This window comes from Triturus cristatus, chromosome 3_1 (assembly GCF_964204655.1).
Source record: "Triturus cristatus chromosome 3_1, aTriCri1.1, whole genome shotgun sequence".
NCBI lineage: Eukaryota > Metazoa > Chordata > Amphibia > Caudata > Salamandridae > Triturus > Triturus cristatus.
In genome coordinates, this window is record NC_140583.1 from 238,032,686 (window position 1) to 238,052,955 (window position 20,270).

A 20,270-nucleotide genomic window follows, 5' to 3' on the forward strand; every position below is an offset into this window, starting at 1 on the left:
AGGAACATTATCAATAGCTAATGCCTCCTGCGTAAGAGTAGGAGAACTTAGCACAATGGGAGTCGGAGGAGACATATTATCCAATGGTATCCTACTTTTAATACACTCTATAGAGCGACGTCGCTCAGCCCTTCGTTCAGCGAGCGTGGTCTCCTTGTCCGTAGCCGCAGCAACCTTTTTGAAATAGTCGACCAGTGTACCTTTGGTTGGGGCACCATTAGTTGTGGGAGCGTTGGTAGGTACAGTCTCGGCCATGGTAAATGCTACAATTATCGCACACACAACTCACGTTTGCTGGGAAATGAAGGGGATTCCCCCGGTCCGGTCTCCTCGTGTCTCTGAGGGCCTCAGAGGGCCCGCTCTTTGCCCGGTCTTAGCCCCGTGCTAAGACCCGCGCGCGTCCCGCTAGCGCGTATGGGCGTCGGGCCAATTTTAAGGTGTGGCGACGTGGAATTGGGGGAGGAGTCGGGAAGAGGACCAGGTGCGGCTGTTCTGCGTCTCGCTCAGCACCCTGGTCCTCGCAGTCCCGAGCACACCCAAAAGTCAGTTGTCCAGCAGCAGCCCCTCGGTGGATTGGAGTCACGGCAGACGGCGCAGGAACCAATCGCCGCTGTCACCCCGGGAGCAAACAACAAAATCCCAGTACCTCGAGCGGCTCCCGCGAAGCGGGGGCCGCGAGTCGTGGAGAAATGCAAAAGAGGAGAGCAGAGGTCCAAGTAATCCCAGCCGCCTCCAAGAAATATCACGGCAGAACCCGCAAGGCGAAGGCTGCACCAGCAGTTAAAGGTAAAGGGGGAGGAGTCGGGAAGAGGACCAGGTGCGGCTGTTCTGCGTCTCGCTCAGCACCCTGGTCCTCGCAGTCCCGAGCACACCCAAAAGTCAGTTGTCCAGCAGCAGCCCCTCGGTGGATTGGAGTCACGGCAGACGGCGCAGGAACCAATCGCCGCTGTCACCCCGGGAGCAAACAACAAAATCCCAGTACCTCGAGCGGCTCCCGCGAAGCGGGGGCCGCGAGTCGTGGAGAAATGCAAAAGAGGAGAGCAGAGGTCCAAGTAATCCCAGCCGCCTCCAAGAAATATCACGGCAGAACCCGCAAGGCGAAGGCTGCACCAGCAGTTAAAGGTAAAGGGGGAGGAGTCGGGAAGAGGACCAGGTGCGGCTGTTCTGCGTCTCGCTCAGCACCCTGGTCCTCGCAGTCCCGAGCACACCCAAAAGTCAGTTGTCCAGCAGCAGCCCCTCGGTGGATTGGAGTCACGGCAGACGGCGCAGGAACCAATCGCCGCTGTCACCCCGGGAGCAAACAACAAAATCCCAGTACCTCGAGCGGCTCCCGCGAAGCGGGGGCCGCGAGTCGTGGAGAAATGCAAAAGAGGAGAGCAGAGGTCCAAGTAATTCCAGCCGCCTCCAAGAAATATCACGGCAGAACCCGCAAGGCGAAGGCTGCACCAGCAGTTAAAGGTAAAGGGGGAGGAGTCGGGAAGAGGACCAGGTGCGGCTGTTCTGCGTCTCGCTCAGCACCCTGGTCCTCGCAGTCCCGAGCACACCCAAAAGTCAGTTGTCCAGCAGCAGCCCCTCGGTGGATTGGAGTCACGGCAGACGGCGCAGGAACCAATCGCCGCTGTCACCCCGGGAGCAACAACAAAATCCCAGTACCTCGAGCGGCGCCCGCGAAGCGGGGGCCGCGAGTCGTGGAGAAATGCAAAAGAGGAGAGCAGAGGTCCAAGTAATCCCAGCCGCCTCCAAGAAATATCACGGCAGAACCCGCAAGGCGAAGGCTGCACCAGCAGTTAAAGGTAAAGGGGGAGGAGTCGGGAAGAGGACCAGGTGCGGCTGTTCTGCGTCTCGCTCAGCACCCTGGTCCTCGCAGTCCCGAGCACACCCAAAAGTTAGTTGTCCAGCAGCAGCCCCTCGGTGGATTGGAGTCACGGCAGACGGCGCAGGAACCAATCGCCGCTGTCACCCCGGGAGCAAACAACAAAATCCCAGTACCTCGAGCGGCTCCCGCGAAGCGGGGGCCGCGAGTCGTGGAGAAATGCAAAAGAGGAGAGCAGCGGTCCAAGTAATCCCAGCCGCCTCCAAGAAATATCACGGCAGAACCCGCAAGGCGAAGGCTGCACCAGCAGTTAAAGGTAAAGGGGGAGGAGTCGGGAAGAGGACCAGGTGCGGCTGTTCTGCATCTCGCTCAGCACCCTGGTCCTCGCAGTCCCGAGCACACCCAAAAGTCAGTTGTCCAGCAGCAGCCCCTCGGTGGATTGGAGTCACGGCAGACGGCGCAGGAACCAATCGCCGCTGTCACCCCGGGAGCAAACAACAAAATCCCAGTACCTCGAGCCGCTCCCGCGAAGCGGGGGCCGCGAGTCGTGGAGAAATGCAAAAGAGGAGAGCAGAGGTCCAAGTAATCCCAGCCGCCTCCAAGAAATATCACGGCAGTTTTGACGGTACAGATAAATCAGGGCTCAGTGTAGGCCACATATATGACAATCGATGCAGAATGTACCACTTTTGAAATATCAATAACAATTCAGCCAGTTGAACATCTGGCCTGTGAACTAAACAATGACACCAGATCCCACCAAGTACACACCACCGCTTGCAGTTTGATGTTCGTGAGGCAAAACTTGAAATTATCAATCTACGATTCACTAGTGAATCGTGTATTATGCAGGAGGATCTATAAGTGTTCGGGGTGTAATATCGGAGGTAGTTCAGTTCCTTGGTATGTCGCCCAGCCGGACAAAATGTTTCCATGTTTTTGTGGGCAACCCCATGCCAAGAAGACTGTGATTTCAGCACCCATACATTTATTCCATTTCTTTTTTCCAATTTCCGATGCTCGGCAGAGTCGCCGCCTTCCACATCTGGGCAATGTCCCTTTTAGCCAGAGTTAGGCCAAGGAACAGCAAATGCTGTTTATGGAGATTTCCACCAATGTCTTCCGTGCTATGGAGTAATAATAACTTGGGGTCGTGTGGAATGGTCCAGGCCAAAACCTCACCCAGGCAGGACACGATCCCACACCAAAATGGCTGCAACACTCCACAGCTCTAGACCGCATGTAGAAAGGAACCCTCAGCCTCTCCGCAACGGAGACAATGAGGGGACTAAATAACCCCCATTTTCCACAAACGGAGTTGAGAATAGTATGCTCGGTGGAGATATTTGAACTGAATGAGATTATATCGCGTGGAGATCGCCGCGTTTCAGGGACTGGTCAGGGCCTCGGCCCAGTCATCATCAGTTATTGTGGAGATATCGGTCTCCCAGGCCTCTCTGGTCTTATGTAGCATATTTTGTGTATGTGTAGTCAGAGTTTGATAGATTTGTCGGATCTTATGTGCTCTTAGGTCTCCCTTCAATTATCGACCTTCCAGGGGATGGAACTCTGGTCCGCATCCCTGGTCACCGCACACAGGATTCAGTATAGATTTAGTGGGGTTGGCACCCAAGCCGGACTTCTCCCCAAACACCCAAACGATCTGAAGGATACGAGGACCGGAGAACTAAGGGTCCGTCATAATGAATAAGACGTAATCGGCATATAGTACGATTCTATTGGCGTATTCCTGTGACCATTCAAACACCCGAATCAGCGGATCCTTTCTCACCCAGACGGCCAAGGGCTCTATGGCCAGGGCAAATAACAGGGGGGATAAGGGACAGCCCTGCTGTGTGCCCCTATGAATGGGAAAGGGGGAGGATCTGTTTCAAGCCACCCGCACTGAGGCTGAGAGGTCGGTATATAATAGCAGAACGGACGCTGAAAGACCGGGACCAAAATTCATGGCCTGTAGGAGTTCAAAAAGGTACCTCCAGGTTAAAAAAATCAACAGCCTCATGCATCAACCCAAAATCCAGTCGGTAAAATACCGATTCGGTAATAGCTCCCGGTATTAAGTAAAAAATACCCAATCCCAATGCATCAACCCAAAAGCAGAAATCGCTATTTAAGGAATCCTTAAATAGCGATTCCTTAAATAGGGATTCCTTAAATAGCGATTCCTTAAATAGGGATTCCTTAAATAGCGATTCCTTAAATAGCGATTGCATTTAAGGAATCCCAAAGTGAGATTCCTTAAATGCAATGCATCAAAGTTAAAAAAATTAGCGATTTCGCTAATAGGGGGAGCAAATTACCATGAAGATGAACTGCATGGTAATTTGCAAAAACTTTGAAAAATGCACTTTTGTGCATTTTTCAAAGTTTCATGTTGCGCACACACATGCCCTTAGAGCATGTGTGTGTGCAACATATGTGCACATATCATTTTCAGGGGTGCAACAGGGTGTCCTTTTGACACCCTGGCACCCTTGAAAGTGCTCCCGCTATTAGCGATTCGGTAATACCGAATCGCTAATACAGACTGGCTTTACATTCATTCCTATGGGCCTCCAAGCCCATAGGAATGAATGGGTAGGTATTCCTTATTACCGATTCGGTATTACCGATTCGGTAATAAGGAATATTAAGGAATCGCTATTTGAATAGCGATTCCTACATGCATAGCCTTTTGCTATTCCTTATTAGCGATTCCTTATTTTTCGCTAATAAGGAATCGCAAATGGCATTGTTGATGCATAGGCCCCCAAATGCTTTATCAATATCAGCCATTAAGACCGCTGCCGGCCGGGCCCGCTCCTGGGCCCTAGCCAGGGCATTATTGAACCCGTCTGATGTAATGCCGGGTAGATCGCTGTGGTATAAAGCCATATTGGTCCGGATGAATGAATGTGTGTACGGAGACAATCGGCCAAGACCTTACCCAGGAGCTTAGGTTCAAAGTTAAGCAAGGAGATGGGGCGATATGAGAATGGATCGTCCGGGGGGGCGGCCGGGCGTTAGAAACACCACAAGTTCGGCATGGCGCCAATCTGTGGGTAGTATATATTGCTCAAGTGCCTCATGTAGTGCCACAAGCAAGTGTGGGCCCAATGTTGTCATATGTGGGCGTAAAAAGTCACTGGGGAAGCCGTTGGGTCCCAGTGACTTGCCAGGGTGGATGTTGGTCAGGGCAGCTCCGATCTCATCTAAGATTATGGGGGCATCTAATAAGTCCTGTGTTTGATCTGAAATTTTATGAGGGGGAATATCGACTAGGAATTTGTCGATAAGAGGGCCTGAGATATATTCTTTCTGCTGATATAGAGATGAATAAAATGCAGCAAAGGCCTGGGCTATCGTCTTTGGGGAGGTACATAACGTTCCCTCCGCATCTCGCATCGCCGGTAGTGGTACAGGGGCTGTCTTGGCCGAATATAGACAGTGGAACATTTTACAAGAATTATCTCCCCACTGGTAAATTCTGTGTTGTGTCGCAAGCCAGATATCTTGGGCCTCATTAGTAAGGAGTTGGTGTATTTGTTGCTGTGTCTGAAGTAAGTTTTGTTGTGTTTCGAGGCCAGTCCCTTTTGCTACTTTTGTTTCAAGCAATCGTTGGTGGTCTTCTAGAGCTACAATTTGGATTAGATGTTTGCGCTTTTTGCCTGTCCGAAAGCTGATGTCGACCCTGCGAATCGTAGGCTTGAGGGCCTCCTATGTAGTAATCTTCGACGAGGCAGTTTTAATGTTAATCGACAAATACTCGGTAATGGCTTGCCGAAGGACTTCTTGGTAAGCTGGGTCTTTAAGATCCAAGGGCGCCATTCGCCATCTGTATAGGGATTGTTGTGATTTCAAGCTTATCTTAAGCTGCATTGAGGAGTGACCTGACAATCTCTAGCTAAAATGGAACAGTAGGCGATTCTATGTATGTAGCTATGGGGGACAAAAATATAATCAAGGCGTGACAGCGTGTTGTATACTGCTGAGGTGTATGTAAAGCCCTTTTCAGCTGGGTGGTGGGTGCGTCATGGATATGACCACCCCAAGGTGGAGGCTAAGAGTTTGAGTTTGGATTTACTTGTGTGAGGCTCCTGTCCGGATGCCCGCCAACAATCTAGGTGTCATGATATCATTCCAATCCGCACTTAACATAGATAGTCCCTCAGGAAGATCTCTTCATATCTGTGTGATTTTATTCAATAAATGATTGTCCCAAAGGGGTGGAGCATAAATACTGCCTATGGTCAGTTATTCTCCGGCCAGAGTACCAGTAATAATGGTGTACCGACCCCCAGGATCTAACCAATGTTTAGAAACCGTATAAGGCATGTGGCGATGTATCAAGACCGCTGTGCCGCGGGAGCCTCGTGTGAAAACAGAATGATATACTGTAGTGAACCCCCTTCTGGTGAGGCACGGGGTTTTGTTTCCTAAAAGATGGGTCTCCTGTAATAGAAGGACGTCAACCTCACACCGTTTAGCCAGTTGTAGGACCGTCTTCCTTTTAATCTTATTAAGTAACCCCCTGACATTCCATGAGATTATGTTCAGCTCTCCTGGTAGAGGACTAAGGGTGCCATCAGTCACTAAAACATTTATTATTATGGTTAAGTTTACAGCGGTAGAATGTGGCCCTAGTGTGTGGTCGGTGTCAAAAACAAAACATAAGCAAACTTTCCTCCCTTCCCCACCCCAATACTTCCAAAAACAAGGAGTACCTGTCGCGGCTGAGCAGCTACCAAGATCCCAACGAAGGGCGTCCGGGGAGTTCAACCAATCATACCCAACAATGAGCTTTCCTTTTTGACGACAGATGAGATGTGAAATCGAAGAAAGCAGCAGTCAAATCCGGACTGGATAGAGTCAGGGGTAGTGAGAGGATTTAGTTTAGGTTGTTCAATAGGTTGTTGGTGTGACAATTTTCTTGGAAGATAAGCTTGAGTGGCACAACAAGTCCAAGTAAAGGATCTCTCAGAGGTTTGGTAATGGGGTGTTACTACTTTACTAACAGATGTTGTTAGCATTGGAGATGGATATGGAAGATGTGATGTGGAAGAAGGATTAGACTGTACCAATAAATCGTTTGTGGAGGACAGAAGGGAATTAGATGGAAAGTGATGGAGTGTGTTGGTTAATATGCAAGGTATGCGGAAAGGTATTCAAATTACAATGTGAGAAGGAAATATAGTGATCCAGAAACCATCTGGGGTGAGTTCACTGTAGGTGGGCGATAAAGTAATGGTGAGCCAGATCTTGGCTATCAAGAAGAGATCAAGTTCATAGAGAGTGATGAAGTTGTGGAAGTTAACATTGGGTTTGTTTTCAGAATGTGCATTTATTAGATTCTGGAGTAGGGGAGTAAAGGTAACACTAGTGTTAATGTCAATCAGACAATAAATAGTTCATTTTGGTGAAAAAAAACAATTAAAATCAGCTAATACAGCAACAAAATAAAAAAAGAATTACTCAATCATAGATTAGATATAAAAAATGTTGCTTGATTGTACATCTGCATTTAAAAATCGGCCTACAGTAAAATAAACATGGAGTAGGGTAACACCGGCAGAAATGAAAAAAGGGGAAATGGCCTTTACAACGCAGGCAGAGCCACATGTGCCATTTCACCGCAAGCTCAATAATGCATGCCTTAACCACGCATATACCTTAACCACGCATATGAGTGATTAAGGCAGGGCGCTGTCTAGATGCTGGGGTGGATGGGAACAGGAAAAGGAAGTATCGGGAGAGGCGTGGTGAGGTAAGTGGGGGTGGGGCTGGGGTTTGGGGACGCAGGGTTAGTTTTTAAGGGTCTGGATAGTTTTTAGGGCTCAGAGGGGGTCGGGTAGTGTTTATGGCTCTGGGGTCGGGGTAGTGGTTACGGCTCAGGGGGGTTTGGTAGTGTTTAGAGCTCAAGGGAGGGTTGGGTAGTGTTTAGGGGTCGGGGTAGTGCTTAGGGCGGGTCAGGGTAGTTCTTAGGGCTCGGGTCGGGATAGTGATTAGCGCTGGGGGGAGGCGGGTCGTTTTTAAGGCTCGGTGGTCAGGATAGTTTTTAGGGCTCAGGGTAGGGGGTTGGGTGGTGATCTTTACCACACATCACTATACCAGTCATGTCTTTATCAAGAAATTGCGTGGTAAAGGAATGCGTGGTAAAGGAATGCATTGTTCAGACGTATTCCTTGTTGGGGCTGTGTAGTAGAGGCACACGTGATTTAGCCATGTGTGCCTCTGTCATGCAACCCAAAAAAAGCCACTTTGTAGTTATTACATTTTTCACGTCGCAACCTTAAGGAGATGTCAATGCTAACTAGTCCTGCTCTAACCCGTGTCATTAGGGATAAAGTTAAAATCTGGTTCCTGTCCTGGATTGGGTTTCAAAAGAGTAAATGCTCTGTGTTTTTTCTCAGCTCCATGCTTTCTTTGAGAAATCATTGCCTCTTAGAGATCCCCCTTCTGTAATCACAGTTTACACACCTTACTTATATTTTGAGGGAGATTGAACAGTTTCAGACAGCCTAACTCTTTGAAATATTTTTTGCATGACCCAACCAGGAATATTTTGCCTCTAATTTTAGGGAATTCAATAGGATTTCTGGATTTAAGTTGTGTTGGAGTTAGTCTACATAGATATTAAGGGTCTGTGAATGTCCTGAAATCTGCTTTTGATTAATTTGATTTTGCATAATTGTGCAAAATTACAGCAAAATTATGCTAAATTATACGTAATTATGCAAAACACAAATCCATTATTTTGTGCTATATTGTAGCGTGAAATGCATCCCCGCATAATATTTTGCCACATTTTTACTGTGGATGAAACATAACTACACACCATGGCATGTAATTACACACCATGGCATGATTGTATGAATTTTGGGAACTTTACATATCTAGCATAATGCCAAATTTACTAAATAACATGAATTACGCCACTGTAATTTAAATTTTGACTAGGCCTAACAGAAGTTTCTCCTAGTACATTTTATTAAGATATTTTTGAGATATAAAGTGTTACTTGCTATGGGAAAATCCAGGAAATGTCTGCAAAATGATTCTGCCTGCAAAGTAGTCATTTCCACATAACCCCAAACACTGGCAAGATATGTAACAATAGAAACACATTTACTACTGTATATAGTTGTCATGCGTTTAATGGGTTTATTCCCAAACCAACTTGCAAAATGTAAAACTCCTCCTGTGGGCACCACAAAACTACGTCTACTGGGCTTCAGTACATGGGGCCATGAATTATTTGTAGTGAAAGGAATCCCTAGATAGTTAAATGATGGAGCATGGGACAACACATTCTTCTTCATACATGTTATCAACCCGTTGAACCCTTTCTTAAGAAAAAGGGGTTGGATGAATTAAACACAAGAATCCATTAATAAATCTTAGAAATCAATCAGGTTCTCAGTCCATACACAGTTCATGACCACAGCATCACCTGACTATAATAATACAGATAAAGACTTATTCCTCAGTACATGTGTATTCATCGCAGCCCCCGTTAATTGATTCAGCAATCCATTTGTATATAAAACAAAGAGAAGGGGGAGCAAGAATACATCCCTGGCATTTACCTCAGGCTAGACTAAAACTCTCATTTACTCACATTTCTGGACAATCTTACACTTTCTATGTAGCCTGTGCAAAAAAATGATTGTTTCATTATCCACACTCATTAATTCTAAAATGTCCCACAATTTATTCACAGTCATAAAGGCCAAATGCAAAGAGCCCCACTTAGCAAATTCATATTTACTATACAATAGATGAAAATTTGAGCATTGCTGTACTGTACTTAAACATGCTCTGAATCTATACTGTACTTCAGCTAAAATAATATTTGGATCCACCCAATCTTGTATTCTGGTGATTCCGCCATCGGTACCACCTTCACTGCCTGCCATATTAAGATGGTGGACGGTGTGATGGCAGTCGGAAACATCGACCGTCACAAATCCGACAGGTTCCTTGAGCCTGCCGGTGTGGAGGAGGGCCTGCAATCCTTGCAATGGTGGTGGTGCCTAGCAGGCACCGCCATAGCGGTTACGATGTACCTCCACGTCAGCCTTTTCATGGTAGTTCACCGCCATGGAAAGGCTGGCGGAAATGGACATTGGGGGCCTGCAGCAGTCCCCTCTTCCCCCCTGGCCCTCCGATGTGGGCACTGGGGGACACCTGTGGTGCCCCCCTACATTTCCCTGCATCATGTGGCAGGCACCGCACATTGCCTGCCACGTAGTGCAGGGATATGTCAAGTGACCCCTTTTTTGTATTGCAGCGTGTGCTGCAGCCAGCAGCAACCGCCGCAATACAAAAGATAGGCATTGCGACAACCATGGTAGCGGTCGCATCATAATGCCCATGTCGAGACTGCCGAGAGTCTGTTGGGCAGTCCCGGTTTCCTATAGGGTACATCCACCCGCTATCGTAATTACCCCCTGAGTCTCTGAAATCGTCCTGTGGAGCAAAGTTGCAGGTTGTAGTGCTCTCAAGACAGGATAGCTATCAGACTAGGTCCTATTGAAGCTATTGGTTTTGGCAGGAAAAACACCAAGGAAGAGAAATTCAAATTTCACAGGCATTGAAGACCTCTCATCAGGCCAATATGTTTCACACCTCCACACTGTCAAGATTTCTCTGTTCAGACGTAGCCTTTTTAAAATCAGCGGTGGCTCCTCTGCTAAGGCAAAGAAGCATCGCCCTACTGCTCTGTGAGCAGTTTAAAAAGGAAAACTAAAATAATAATAACCAATATTATTATAATTTCAGTTTTCTGTTACTGCTTAAGTGCAGGCGGTTGGGGCTGGGCTGGCCAGATCAGGGGACGGGGAGGACTGGCGAGCACACTCTAAGTGTGCATGATGGTTGGGCCGGCTGTCATGGCCCGGCCAAACTGTCATGTTCTCCACCGGCTGTTTTGCACAGCTTGGGTGGAGAAATGCACAGCTTCCCAGTCTCTTTCTGAGCGCCGAACCACGGTGCTCCATCCAGTCACAACACTGCTATAAGGCAGCATCGTGATTGGCTACGGGAGCCTGTGTTCTTCCTGGTTCCTGTTTCCTGCTGTCAACCGAGCAGCCGAAAAGCACCGAGAGGCAGCGGAGACGGTCCGGCCTGCAGACAACTGTTTAATAAAAAGAAAATAATTTATCCCTCGCCATTCTCCTGAGTGGGAACAGGCCCAGGCCTTCACATCTCTACATGTCTCCCACAGCAGGTCCACTCCTTTTCTGTTCTTCTGTATGTCAGGAAAATGTTCTGATGAGCTGTGGGTAAGGTGCCACTTTTGTAGGATTCACTAGCTAGTGGGTGGGGTGATGCCAGGACACTCCCTAACCAATAAGGAAAAAGTTCCCGAGGGTAAACCTTCGGACTTCCAGAGCACATCCTATTTACCTTACTGAAACTATCCCACAATGCACTATTATGACAAAATCCAAGATGGCACAGCCTTTCTGCCCTTGGAGGAGGCTTGTGTGCAAGACAGGATTGTGTTTAGGGAAATAAGCAGTCCTCTCCTCCTCTGGTACACTAAATTATATTGAGAACCAACTCTCTTCCCCAAAGAGCTGGTGCAAAGCTGTCTACAGAGAGGCCAGCATTCCATAGGCTCTCTTACCCAGGTCTCCTTTTACACTTAACTACAATTGGGCAGGCCTTACCCCGGTGCCTTTCGAGTTAATGAAGTTCCTTAAGACTCTGCAGCTGCCTTTACTGGGCTCAAAAGTGGCACATACCTCACACCCATCACTGATAGACCAGTTACTAACTAGCAGGCTAATGCTAATTACCCAACTAGAGGTTCAAGCAGGCAAAGTCTAAATTTTAAAAAATCACTTTCCTATATATTTATTAAAAATTAGGCTTCACCAATAAATTGTATTTTTACTAAACATTAAAATAGTGTTTGAATTATCCTGCTAGCTTCTCACTGTGAGAAATATTAGCCTTATTATTTTATTCTGAACTTTGTTTTTTTGTCAGAGAATAGGTACAGCCCTTAACTATGAAAATTACTTTTGGGGCTAGTCACTCCTACTAGGCACCTTAACTTGCGGAGTAACAGGCCTACTCTGGGGTAACCTATTTCAAATGTAAAAGTAGAATTGAAGCCATATTTTTTCAGGCCAGTGGATGGCAGAACATGTGCTGCAATCAATAGGTGGCATTTAACTTTCCATGCCATTGGTGTGTTTTCTACGCTACATACAATGGCCTTACTGGAATGTTAAGAAGGCCAATTAGGCGTTAGACATGATACCATATCTAAGGGTCAGAATATATAAACTATGGCCTGGATATCAGTCACCTAGTTTGTAGAGTTAAAAACCCAGCAATAGTAGTCAATAAAAGAAAAATGGGGTGTGCAAAAAGAAGAGGAACTTTCCCATATATGTTTAATGTTATATGTGTTTAATTTTCATGCATATTTGAGAACTGTAAGGCAGAATGAAAGGATAGAAATGTCTAGTAATTGATCAAGGTCTAAAACACAATATGGTCGGATCATAAAAGGGTATTGAAGACAGGTGAAGGCACATGCTTTTAGACACAATAAAGCAGGATCATGTCAGAGTATTGAAGACAGTTGAATGGACACGCTTTTAGAAAGTTATAGAGTGAATGGGTGCCATTTCAGAGTATCTTGGAGTAAAATCATCTTCATTGTGGAAAGAGTGCATGATTTCTCTTGTGCTACCTCTTGCATTTTGGTAAACGAAATCCATTGTGTGGAATAATTTGAATGTTAAAATATATGCAAGAACAACACAGATTCAATTCAAATTTACATTCAAATTCAGTTTGAATGGTGTTGTTAGGTAAAGACACTGAGGTGCAACAAACTGGAAGTTCATGAACTGTTTGAAATATTTACACCAAGTTGTTATGTAGGCAACTGTTATTTATATATAAATGTATAGGAGGCACAGAAGAAACCATACTAGACTTGACAGCCTTAGAGTGGTCTTCTCTCAAACCTTTTGCTTTCCTCCTCCATTTGTTCTGATCTTGTTCCTGTTGGCCTTAGCACTCTGCACACTTTACCACTGCTAATCAGTGCTAGAGTGCTTGCCCTCTCTCACCTTTAAACATGGTAGAATTGACTTAAACCCAATTGACATATTTAATGTACTTGCAAGTCCATGGTAAAGTGGTAGTACATGTATTCAGGGCCCGTAAATTAGATGCTACTAGTGGGCTTGCAGCACTCCTTGTGCTATCCGCTTAAATAGCCTTTGAAACATCTCCCAAGCATGCCATTGCAGCCTGTTTGTGCAGTTTTAAACTGCCATTTGGACCTGGGACCTGGCAAGATAAATCTCTTGCCAGACACAATCCTCCCTTTTAATTGCATATAGGTTACCCTTAAGGTAGATCCCAACACAGCCCAGAGGGCAGGGTACAGTGTATTTTAAAGGTTGGACATGTACTTTTAAGTTTTACATGTCCTGGTAGTGAAAATCTCCTAGATTAATTGTTTACTACTGTGAGTCCTAACTTTCTCATAGGATAACATTGAGTTACCTTATTACATGTAAAAAATGATAACTTTCGATTGGGAGCAGGCATACAGTTCGAGTTTGGAGTATAATGAATTGTAATTAGAAGCCCTCTTTGAGTCCGATTTTTAGTCATAATTCTGAAAATGTAACTTTTAGAAAGTTGCCATTTTCTTACCCTAACCATTTAATACCTAAAGCCTGTCCCTGGGTCACATGAGTAGGTAGAGCTGGCAGTTGGTCCTCAGGAATTGCTCCCAGACCATGAGACAAAGGGAAGCTTGGTGTTGGAAGGCTGGGCCACTCTGACTTGATGAGCGGTAGGAGCTGTCATCTATTGCACATTATAAAGGCTCTGCCGTAATACACTCACAACTGGTTTTTCACTTGTCTTTTGTGCCCCCAGACAAGCTGGGCTCAGGGCACAGAGGAAAGGGATGTCTGACACTCCAGGGGTGGAAACCTCTAGAACCTTCTCCTACTTCAAAGTGGTCACCAGGTATAAATATTAGACCTCAGACCCCAAACTCTTCGGATAATTTCTGGACCTGGGGACTCTATCAGGAAGAAGGACTTTCCAGCTGTAAAGTCTGCCATGGTGATATACTTTGATGCCTAAGGATGGCTGTTTCTGCACAAGGACTTTTCTGCTGTGAGCTGCCATTGTGAAAACCAGCCAGTCTGGGTGTCTCAGGACTCCAAAATCTCCAAGGGTCGGTCAGCGGACCTCCTGTTCTCAAGCCACAGGGATACAACAGGCTTCTCTGTGCAAAGGGCGGGCGGACATCTACGTTCCGCCCAAGGAATGTGCGGAGATTTGCCCTTCCGCCTTCCGCGATAATAGGCGGAGAAACAGGGCAAATCTCTGCACACTCTGGGCATAACGGAAGTTGTCCGCCCGCCTTGAATACATTTGAAAAACAACTGTTAATTAACCCTACCTTATCAGCGGCGTCCCCGGGCTTTGATCCTTCTCCAGCGCGTCTTCTTCTGGGAACTGCGCATGCGCGGGACGCCGCCGATAAGGTAAGGTTACTTAACAGTTGTTTTTCAAATGTATTTAAGACTGCGGGCGGGAGGCAGGCAGGATGGTGTAAGGGAACTATGCGGAGAGTGCAGAGATTGGTTTCATATCCGTGCCTCTCCGCGTAGGTCCCTTACGCACATAACGCCCACCCTTACTCTGTGCCATGTATCTTTGACACAGGACCGTGTATTGTCTCGATGTCTCCGCAAGCCTGAACCATCATCAATCAACTCAACACTGACAAATGGACCAGCTTGATGTAGCACATCTTGAAGCAAGTACTCACAAGTCTCAGCAGCTTCATCAGTACTTGACCTCAGAGACGACACATTGCAAGTCCTTGCAAACCCCAGGGGCTTCCTTGACTACCATGCAGGAGATGGCATCACAATCTCCCATCAGTGGTCGCTGACTTTGTTACTTGATGCAAGTTGGCACAGGATCTAGCATCGCAAGCTCCACATTAACGGTTTCTCGTCACTGGCCAGCGCAACTCAATGCAAGGAGTTTGCAACACTCTGCAACTAGGATTTAAGGTACTCTTTTTCAGTGGCCCTAACTGAGTTTCTCTGAGCCAGCCCGCCCGCCCTCCATCGCGTTCAGCCTGAACTTGTGACCTTGTCCTGGTACAGCATGACCAGATAACCACAGTTCGCTCTTTGTGCATCTTAGCGCTATTTTCACTTAAAATTTTAAAATTGCATATCTTCAGTTCTACTCATTGGATTATTGTCATTTTGATCTGAAATTATGTATTCGGGTTCACTCTATGTTTCTAAATTGGTGAGGGATTTTTCCAGTAGTGGCTGCTACTGGATGTAGATGTTGGGTTGGGGGAGAGGGAATGAAATTTCTTTTTATTTGTTTAAGGACTTACCTGGGACCGGGTGGCTGCTGCCTCTCTACCGTCCTCTTCTTCTTCCTTCTTCCTGTCTTCAGGCACAGTAGCAGAAAGCAGCAGAAAGCACCCGGGCTCCCTGGATCCCCTAAGCCAATTACAATGCTGCAATGCAGCATTTTGATTGGTCTGCGTTCTGTGGTTTGACACTCAGACGGGCACAGGGAGCATGTGCATGTTCCTCAACAGGCTGTGCACTACAGCCTGGTGGGGAAGATGAAAAGTACGCATGACTGTTTGGCCGACCCTAGGGGGCCAGCCAGTCATGAGTACCTAGGGTGTGTAAACAACTCCTCCCCCCGCTCTGGCCAGTCCCGCCTTGCACTGACTAAAATGATAATAACGTAACATTTTTATCATTTTATTTTTCCTTTTAGCAGTGGGGCGATACTCCTCTGCCGTAGCGGAGCAACCGCCACAGAATTTTTTGTTACTAGGGTTTCCACTTAAGTACTGTTTGAAATGCTGCAAAAACACTTTACACATTGCCTCTAAGTAACTGCTTTTGTGCCAAGCTATGAGAGGGTTAAACAAAGGTCAATTTGCGGTTTGATTGTGTTCGCCCTGACAGAGATCGAGGTTGCTGCTTGAGTAGGGTTTTACCCCCTCAACCAGTGACCCAATTTCCAACAAAGCACTAATGCTATCAAACTCTTGAAAGTCTTGGTAGACACTGCAAATTGTTCCACTCATTCTGATTTTCGTGTATAGATTTTTAGAATGTGCAAACTATACATCAAGCAGAAGAAACAAAGGCTTTTTTTGTTAAAACATTTCAACTGAAATCTAAAGACATCAATAATAAACACCTTGCAGCATCTATAGGCTACTAGTAACAAGTGCACTGCACTGTACTTATTATAAAGTATTTTATGAATGACAAAAAAGTATTATTTGTACACAAACCTGTGTGCTTTAACTGGCCTCAGTAAACGTTCAGTGGGAACTTACACCAGGTAAGATAACATGACACCAGAACCTTTGACTGCACATGTGATTTGTCTAACTAGCTGCAATTAATGTTAGTTCTACATGGTCTGTTTGGAGATACAAGTGTGATAAAAGGCTTGTCGATGTATCCATAAGTCGTCACTGTAATCGGAGACCCTGAGTCCTCATACCTGTATAAGCAAATGATTGAAGTCAAGCATTCCCCAAGAAAAAATGCAGTTGAAAATAAATTATAGTAAATGTCTTCTCACCTGCTTGCTCTAAAGCAATCATTGTTGACTGCTCAATTAAATCCCGTTCAATAAAGCTACGGAAGTCCTCACTATACACACTGAGGTCTGGGAGCTGGAACGTGTAGATGGGCATTTCCAGAGGGAACTGTTCGTTGTTGCAGTCGTTGGCCACATGGGATCGAGCAAGAGAGACAATTGCAGAACTGGCATGAGAAATCCCCCTAGAGAGTCGCTTCTCTGGAAGAGAAATGGAAATGATTAAAAGAGTTAACCTATTATCAGGAAAATACCTGGTATTTTACTAATGCAAAATGCAAACAGAATCCCTTCAACCCAACAGTGAGGAACACAGCAGACCAACTGAGGTTACGAATAAAGCATTATGCTGCTAAATCAAAAACGTTTTAGCATTAGACTGTCATTCCATCAGAGAAGGTACACAATGGACTCAACACTTAAAGTTAAAAATAACTTTTTGATTTAGCTGTAACCTATTCTAACCAGATTTGGGAAGAAGATCAATAAAGTCAAGTGCTTGCAGGCATTTCGAAATTAGGGAAGAATCATGCAGGTATCTAAAGGTTATGATGAGTAAGGCAATAACTATTGTATCAACAACCTCACATGTTGCCATGATTTCCATGAACCTCTCACAACTATCACTACATTTTACAAGACATCTGAGATAATCCAATGATTTTGTCTTGACATTCAAAAACATGTGTCTCATAGCCTGTATGACAGAACAGCCTAAGTACTGATTTAGGGACTAAACAAAGAATGTTAATGCAATATAACCTTGAATTAACATTCATTAGAGCTCTTGTTTCAGGCCCAGTACATGTGTCTTTAAGCATGCTAATACATAAACCTCAGTTATGGGTTTATGACACCTTGGTTTGCAAACCCAGAAATGACTAATTGGACATGCACATAACTAATTTCTAGCTTCTTACCATGAACGTTCTGAATCCATTAACCAGGGTTAGGTGAATGTAGTAGATGATAGCTTGATCTGGGATCAGTAACGCACATGCATCAATGTAAAAACCGGTCGCAAACGGGCAGATTCTCAGAATCTGCCCCTTTGCGACCGGTATTTTTGCATTTGGGATGCATCATCCCAAAAGCAAAAATCGCAATTTAAGGAATCTCTAAATTGCGATTCCTTAAATTGCGATTGCATTTAAGGAATCCCAAATTGAGATTCCTTAAATGCAATGAATGAAAGTGAAAAAATTAGCGATTTCGCTAATAGGGGGAGCAAATTACCATGAAGTTGAACTTCATGGTAATTTGCAAAAACTTTGAAAAATGCACTTTTGTGCATTTTTCAAAGTTTCATGTTGCGCACACACATGCCCTTAGAGCATGTGTGGGTGCAACATATGTGCACAGATCAATTTCAGGGGTGCAATAGGGTGTCATTGTGACACCCTTGCACCCTTGAAATTGCATGAGCAATTTGCGAGTACCTACTGGTATTCGCAAATTGCTCTTGCAATCTCCTATTCATTCCTATGGGCCTGGAGACCCATAGGAATGAATGGGACAGCATTCCTTAATTGCGACTCACAATTTGCGAGTCGCAATTAAGGAATTTGTAGGAATCGCTATTTTGATAGCAATTCCTACATGCATAGGCTTTTGCAATTCCTTAATTGCGATTCCGTAAAAATCGCTATTAAGGAATCACAAAAGTCTTTGTTGATGCATGTGCCAGTAAGTGCTGATCTGCAGAATCAACAACTCCCTCTGGGTCTCCACCTGGTGGCCATCAGAGCTTGGCCCAACACCATCACGGAATAACCATGCATGAAAACTGGGAATCATCTTGGATGATGAAATCAACATGGCCTCACATTCAAACCAGTTAGCTCCTCTATCGTCCACATACTACTCATCCTCAGAAAACATTTCAAATGTATACCCAAGAACTCCAGGTGTACCATTACTCAAGCCCTAGTCACTAGTAGAGTAGACTACGGCAATACACTCTATGTTGGAATCCCCAACCACTTCCTCCACCATCTTCAGAACTTCCAGTACACTGCAGCCAGACTAATCTTGGACCTCCAGTGGTACACCCACATCATGCCTCACCTCAGAGAACTCCACAGGCTGCCTATGCACAAACCCTTCTAATTCAAACTCCTCACGTATGTATGTATACAAGACACTGCAAAACATAGGACCAGCTTACCCCAACTGCCACCTCCACTTCCAACCAGACATCTACTCTCTCCCTCATTCTCTCTCACACACACTCCTCCCATCTGGAAAAGTAGAACAGGTGGCCTAGTCTTCTCCTACCGCCTACCTCGCACCCAAAACATGCTACAACCTCCGTCTTCAGAATCTGATTTTTAGATTAGCCATTGAAAAAAAATAATTACTGATTTGGGCACAAGGGTTTTGGCTCCATGGACTGAGCTTAGAAAACCTGTTTATGCATCCAGTACATAGGTTTGCATGCTTAGGACTAGGCTTTTCCATACTTTGGTATGCAAATCTATTTCCGTGGTTTGTGAACCTGAATTTTCTGTATATAGCCCAAGAACCACATTCTGAGAACACACAACTCTGACCCAAGAACCTGAATTTGTTAACATTGATTTCTAGTCCTCTAGTACCTTGGTAGCCAGCTACAGCTATTACTTTGCTGACCAAATTACTTGCTTTGCTAAACTGGATCCTGGGTCTGTCAAACTTGTTTTAATTTATGACAGTGTTAAGTATTTGAGTATATGGCACATTACTGTCAAACGGATCTGGCAAACTCAAGATAAGGTTGCCAGTGACAGTTGTCTATTTTTAGTGATTCACAGACTCAACAGTAGTGGCTTTGTCCTGTGTTTAACCAGCCAGTTTAGAGGAAATTGGCTGCAGTGCTTTATAATCCCCAGAGGAGAATCAAACTACAAATCATCCTCCCCGAGACTTAAAACCAAGCAAGCTGTAGTGAGTTTACTCCTGTTGACGATGACAGTAAACTCATCACTAAAGCATGGTATATTCCCGGACTGTCTAACAATTGGGCAAGTGACACTCCTCTTGAAAAAAGTGGGTGTGGACCCTACATATCTGTGCAACTTTCGTCCGGTGACAAACATCCCCTTTCACAACAAATTGTTAGAAAAATATGTACATAACCAACTGTGTCAGCACATTGAGCAGTTCAACTTACTCGTCAAATTTCAATCAGGATTCAGATCAGACAACAGCCCAAAAAATTGCCATCCTACACATCATGGACAATGCCAGCAAATACTAAACCACAATGACAATTGCCTACTCATCCTCCTAGATCTCTCATTAGCGTTTGACATGGTCAATCACAGCAGCCTTCTAGAAATATTAGAAAGTAAGACGTGGAGTTCCACAAGGGTCAACCATCTCTGCCACACTCTTCAACCTCTATAGGGAGCCACTGATGGAAATCATCAAGCTATAAAACCTTGCATACCACATGTATGCTGATAATATGCAATTACACTTAAATATATCCCTCTTGGAAGATGTCATTTGACTCAATAACCCTCTAGGTTAGACACAAACCTGAATCTCTCATAACATCCTTAAGCTGAACTCTTTCAAAACAGAATTCCTATTATACAGCTCCCTGTACATTCAGAAATGGATTACTCACCTAGTCACTTTCAGCTGCAAACCTACCATTATAGAATCAATAAAAACCTTCGGAATAACACTGGATGAAAACCTTAACTGAAACATCTTAGCCACTGGCTATTGCTCGGGACGCATTTTGATTGTTGTCTATTGCAGGTTAAATGTCCTGTTCCTGGCAGGCATTTGGATGCATATTAGAGCATAC

At 45.3% G+C, this 20,270-nt stretch overlaps 1 protein-coding gene across 1 annotated transcript in view; it reads right to left on the reverse strand.

Annotated features, from left to right (window-relative positions):
• The window catches only part of OTUD7A (OTU deubiquitinase 7A), a 1,294,251-nt gene that overhangs the window by 314,471 nt on the left and 959,510 nt on the right, over positions 1-20,270 (reverse strand). The window contains exon 7 of the mRNA XM_085643760.1: positions 16,454-16,672. Coding sequence (XP_085499886.1) covers positions 16,454-16,672 — 219 coding nt within the window. The remainder of the gene's footprint in view (positions 1-16,453; positions 16,673-20,270) is intronic.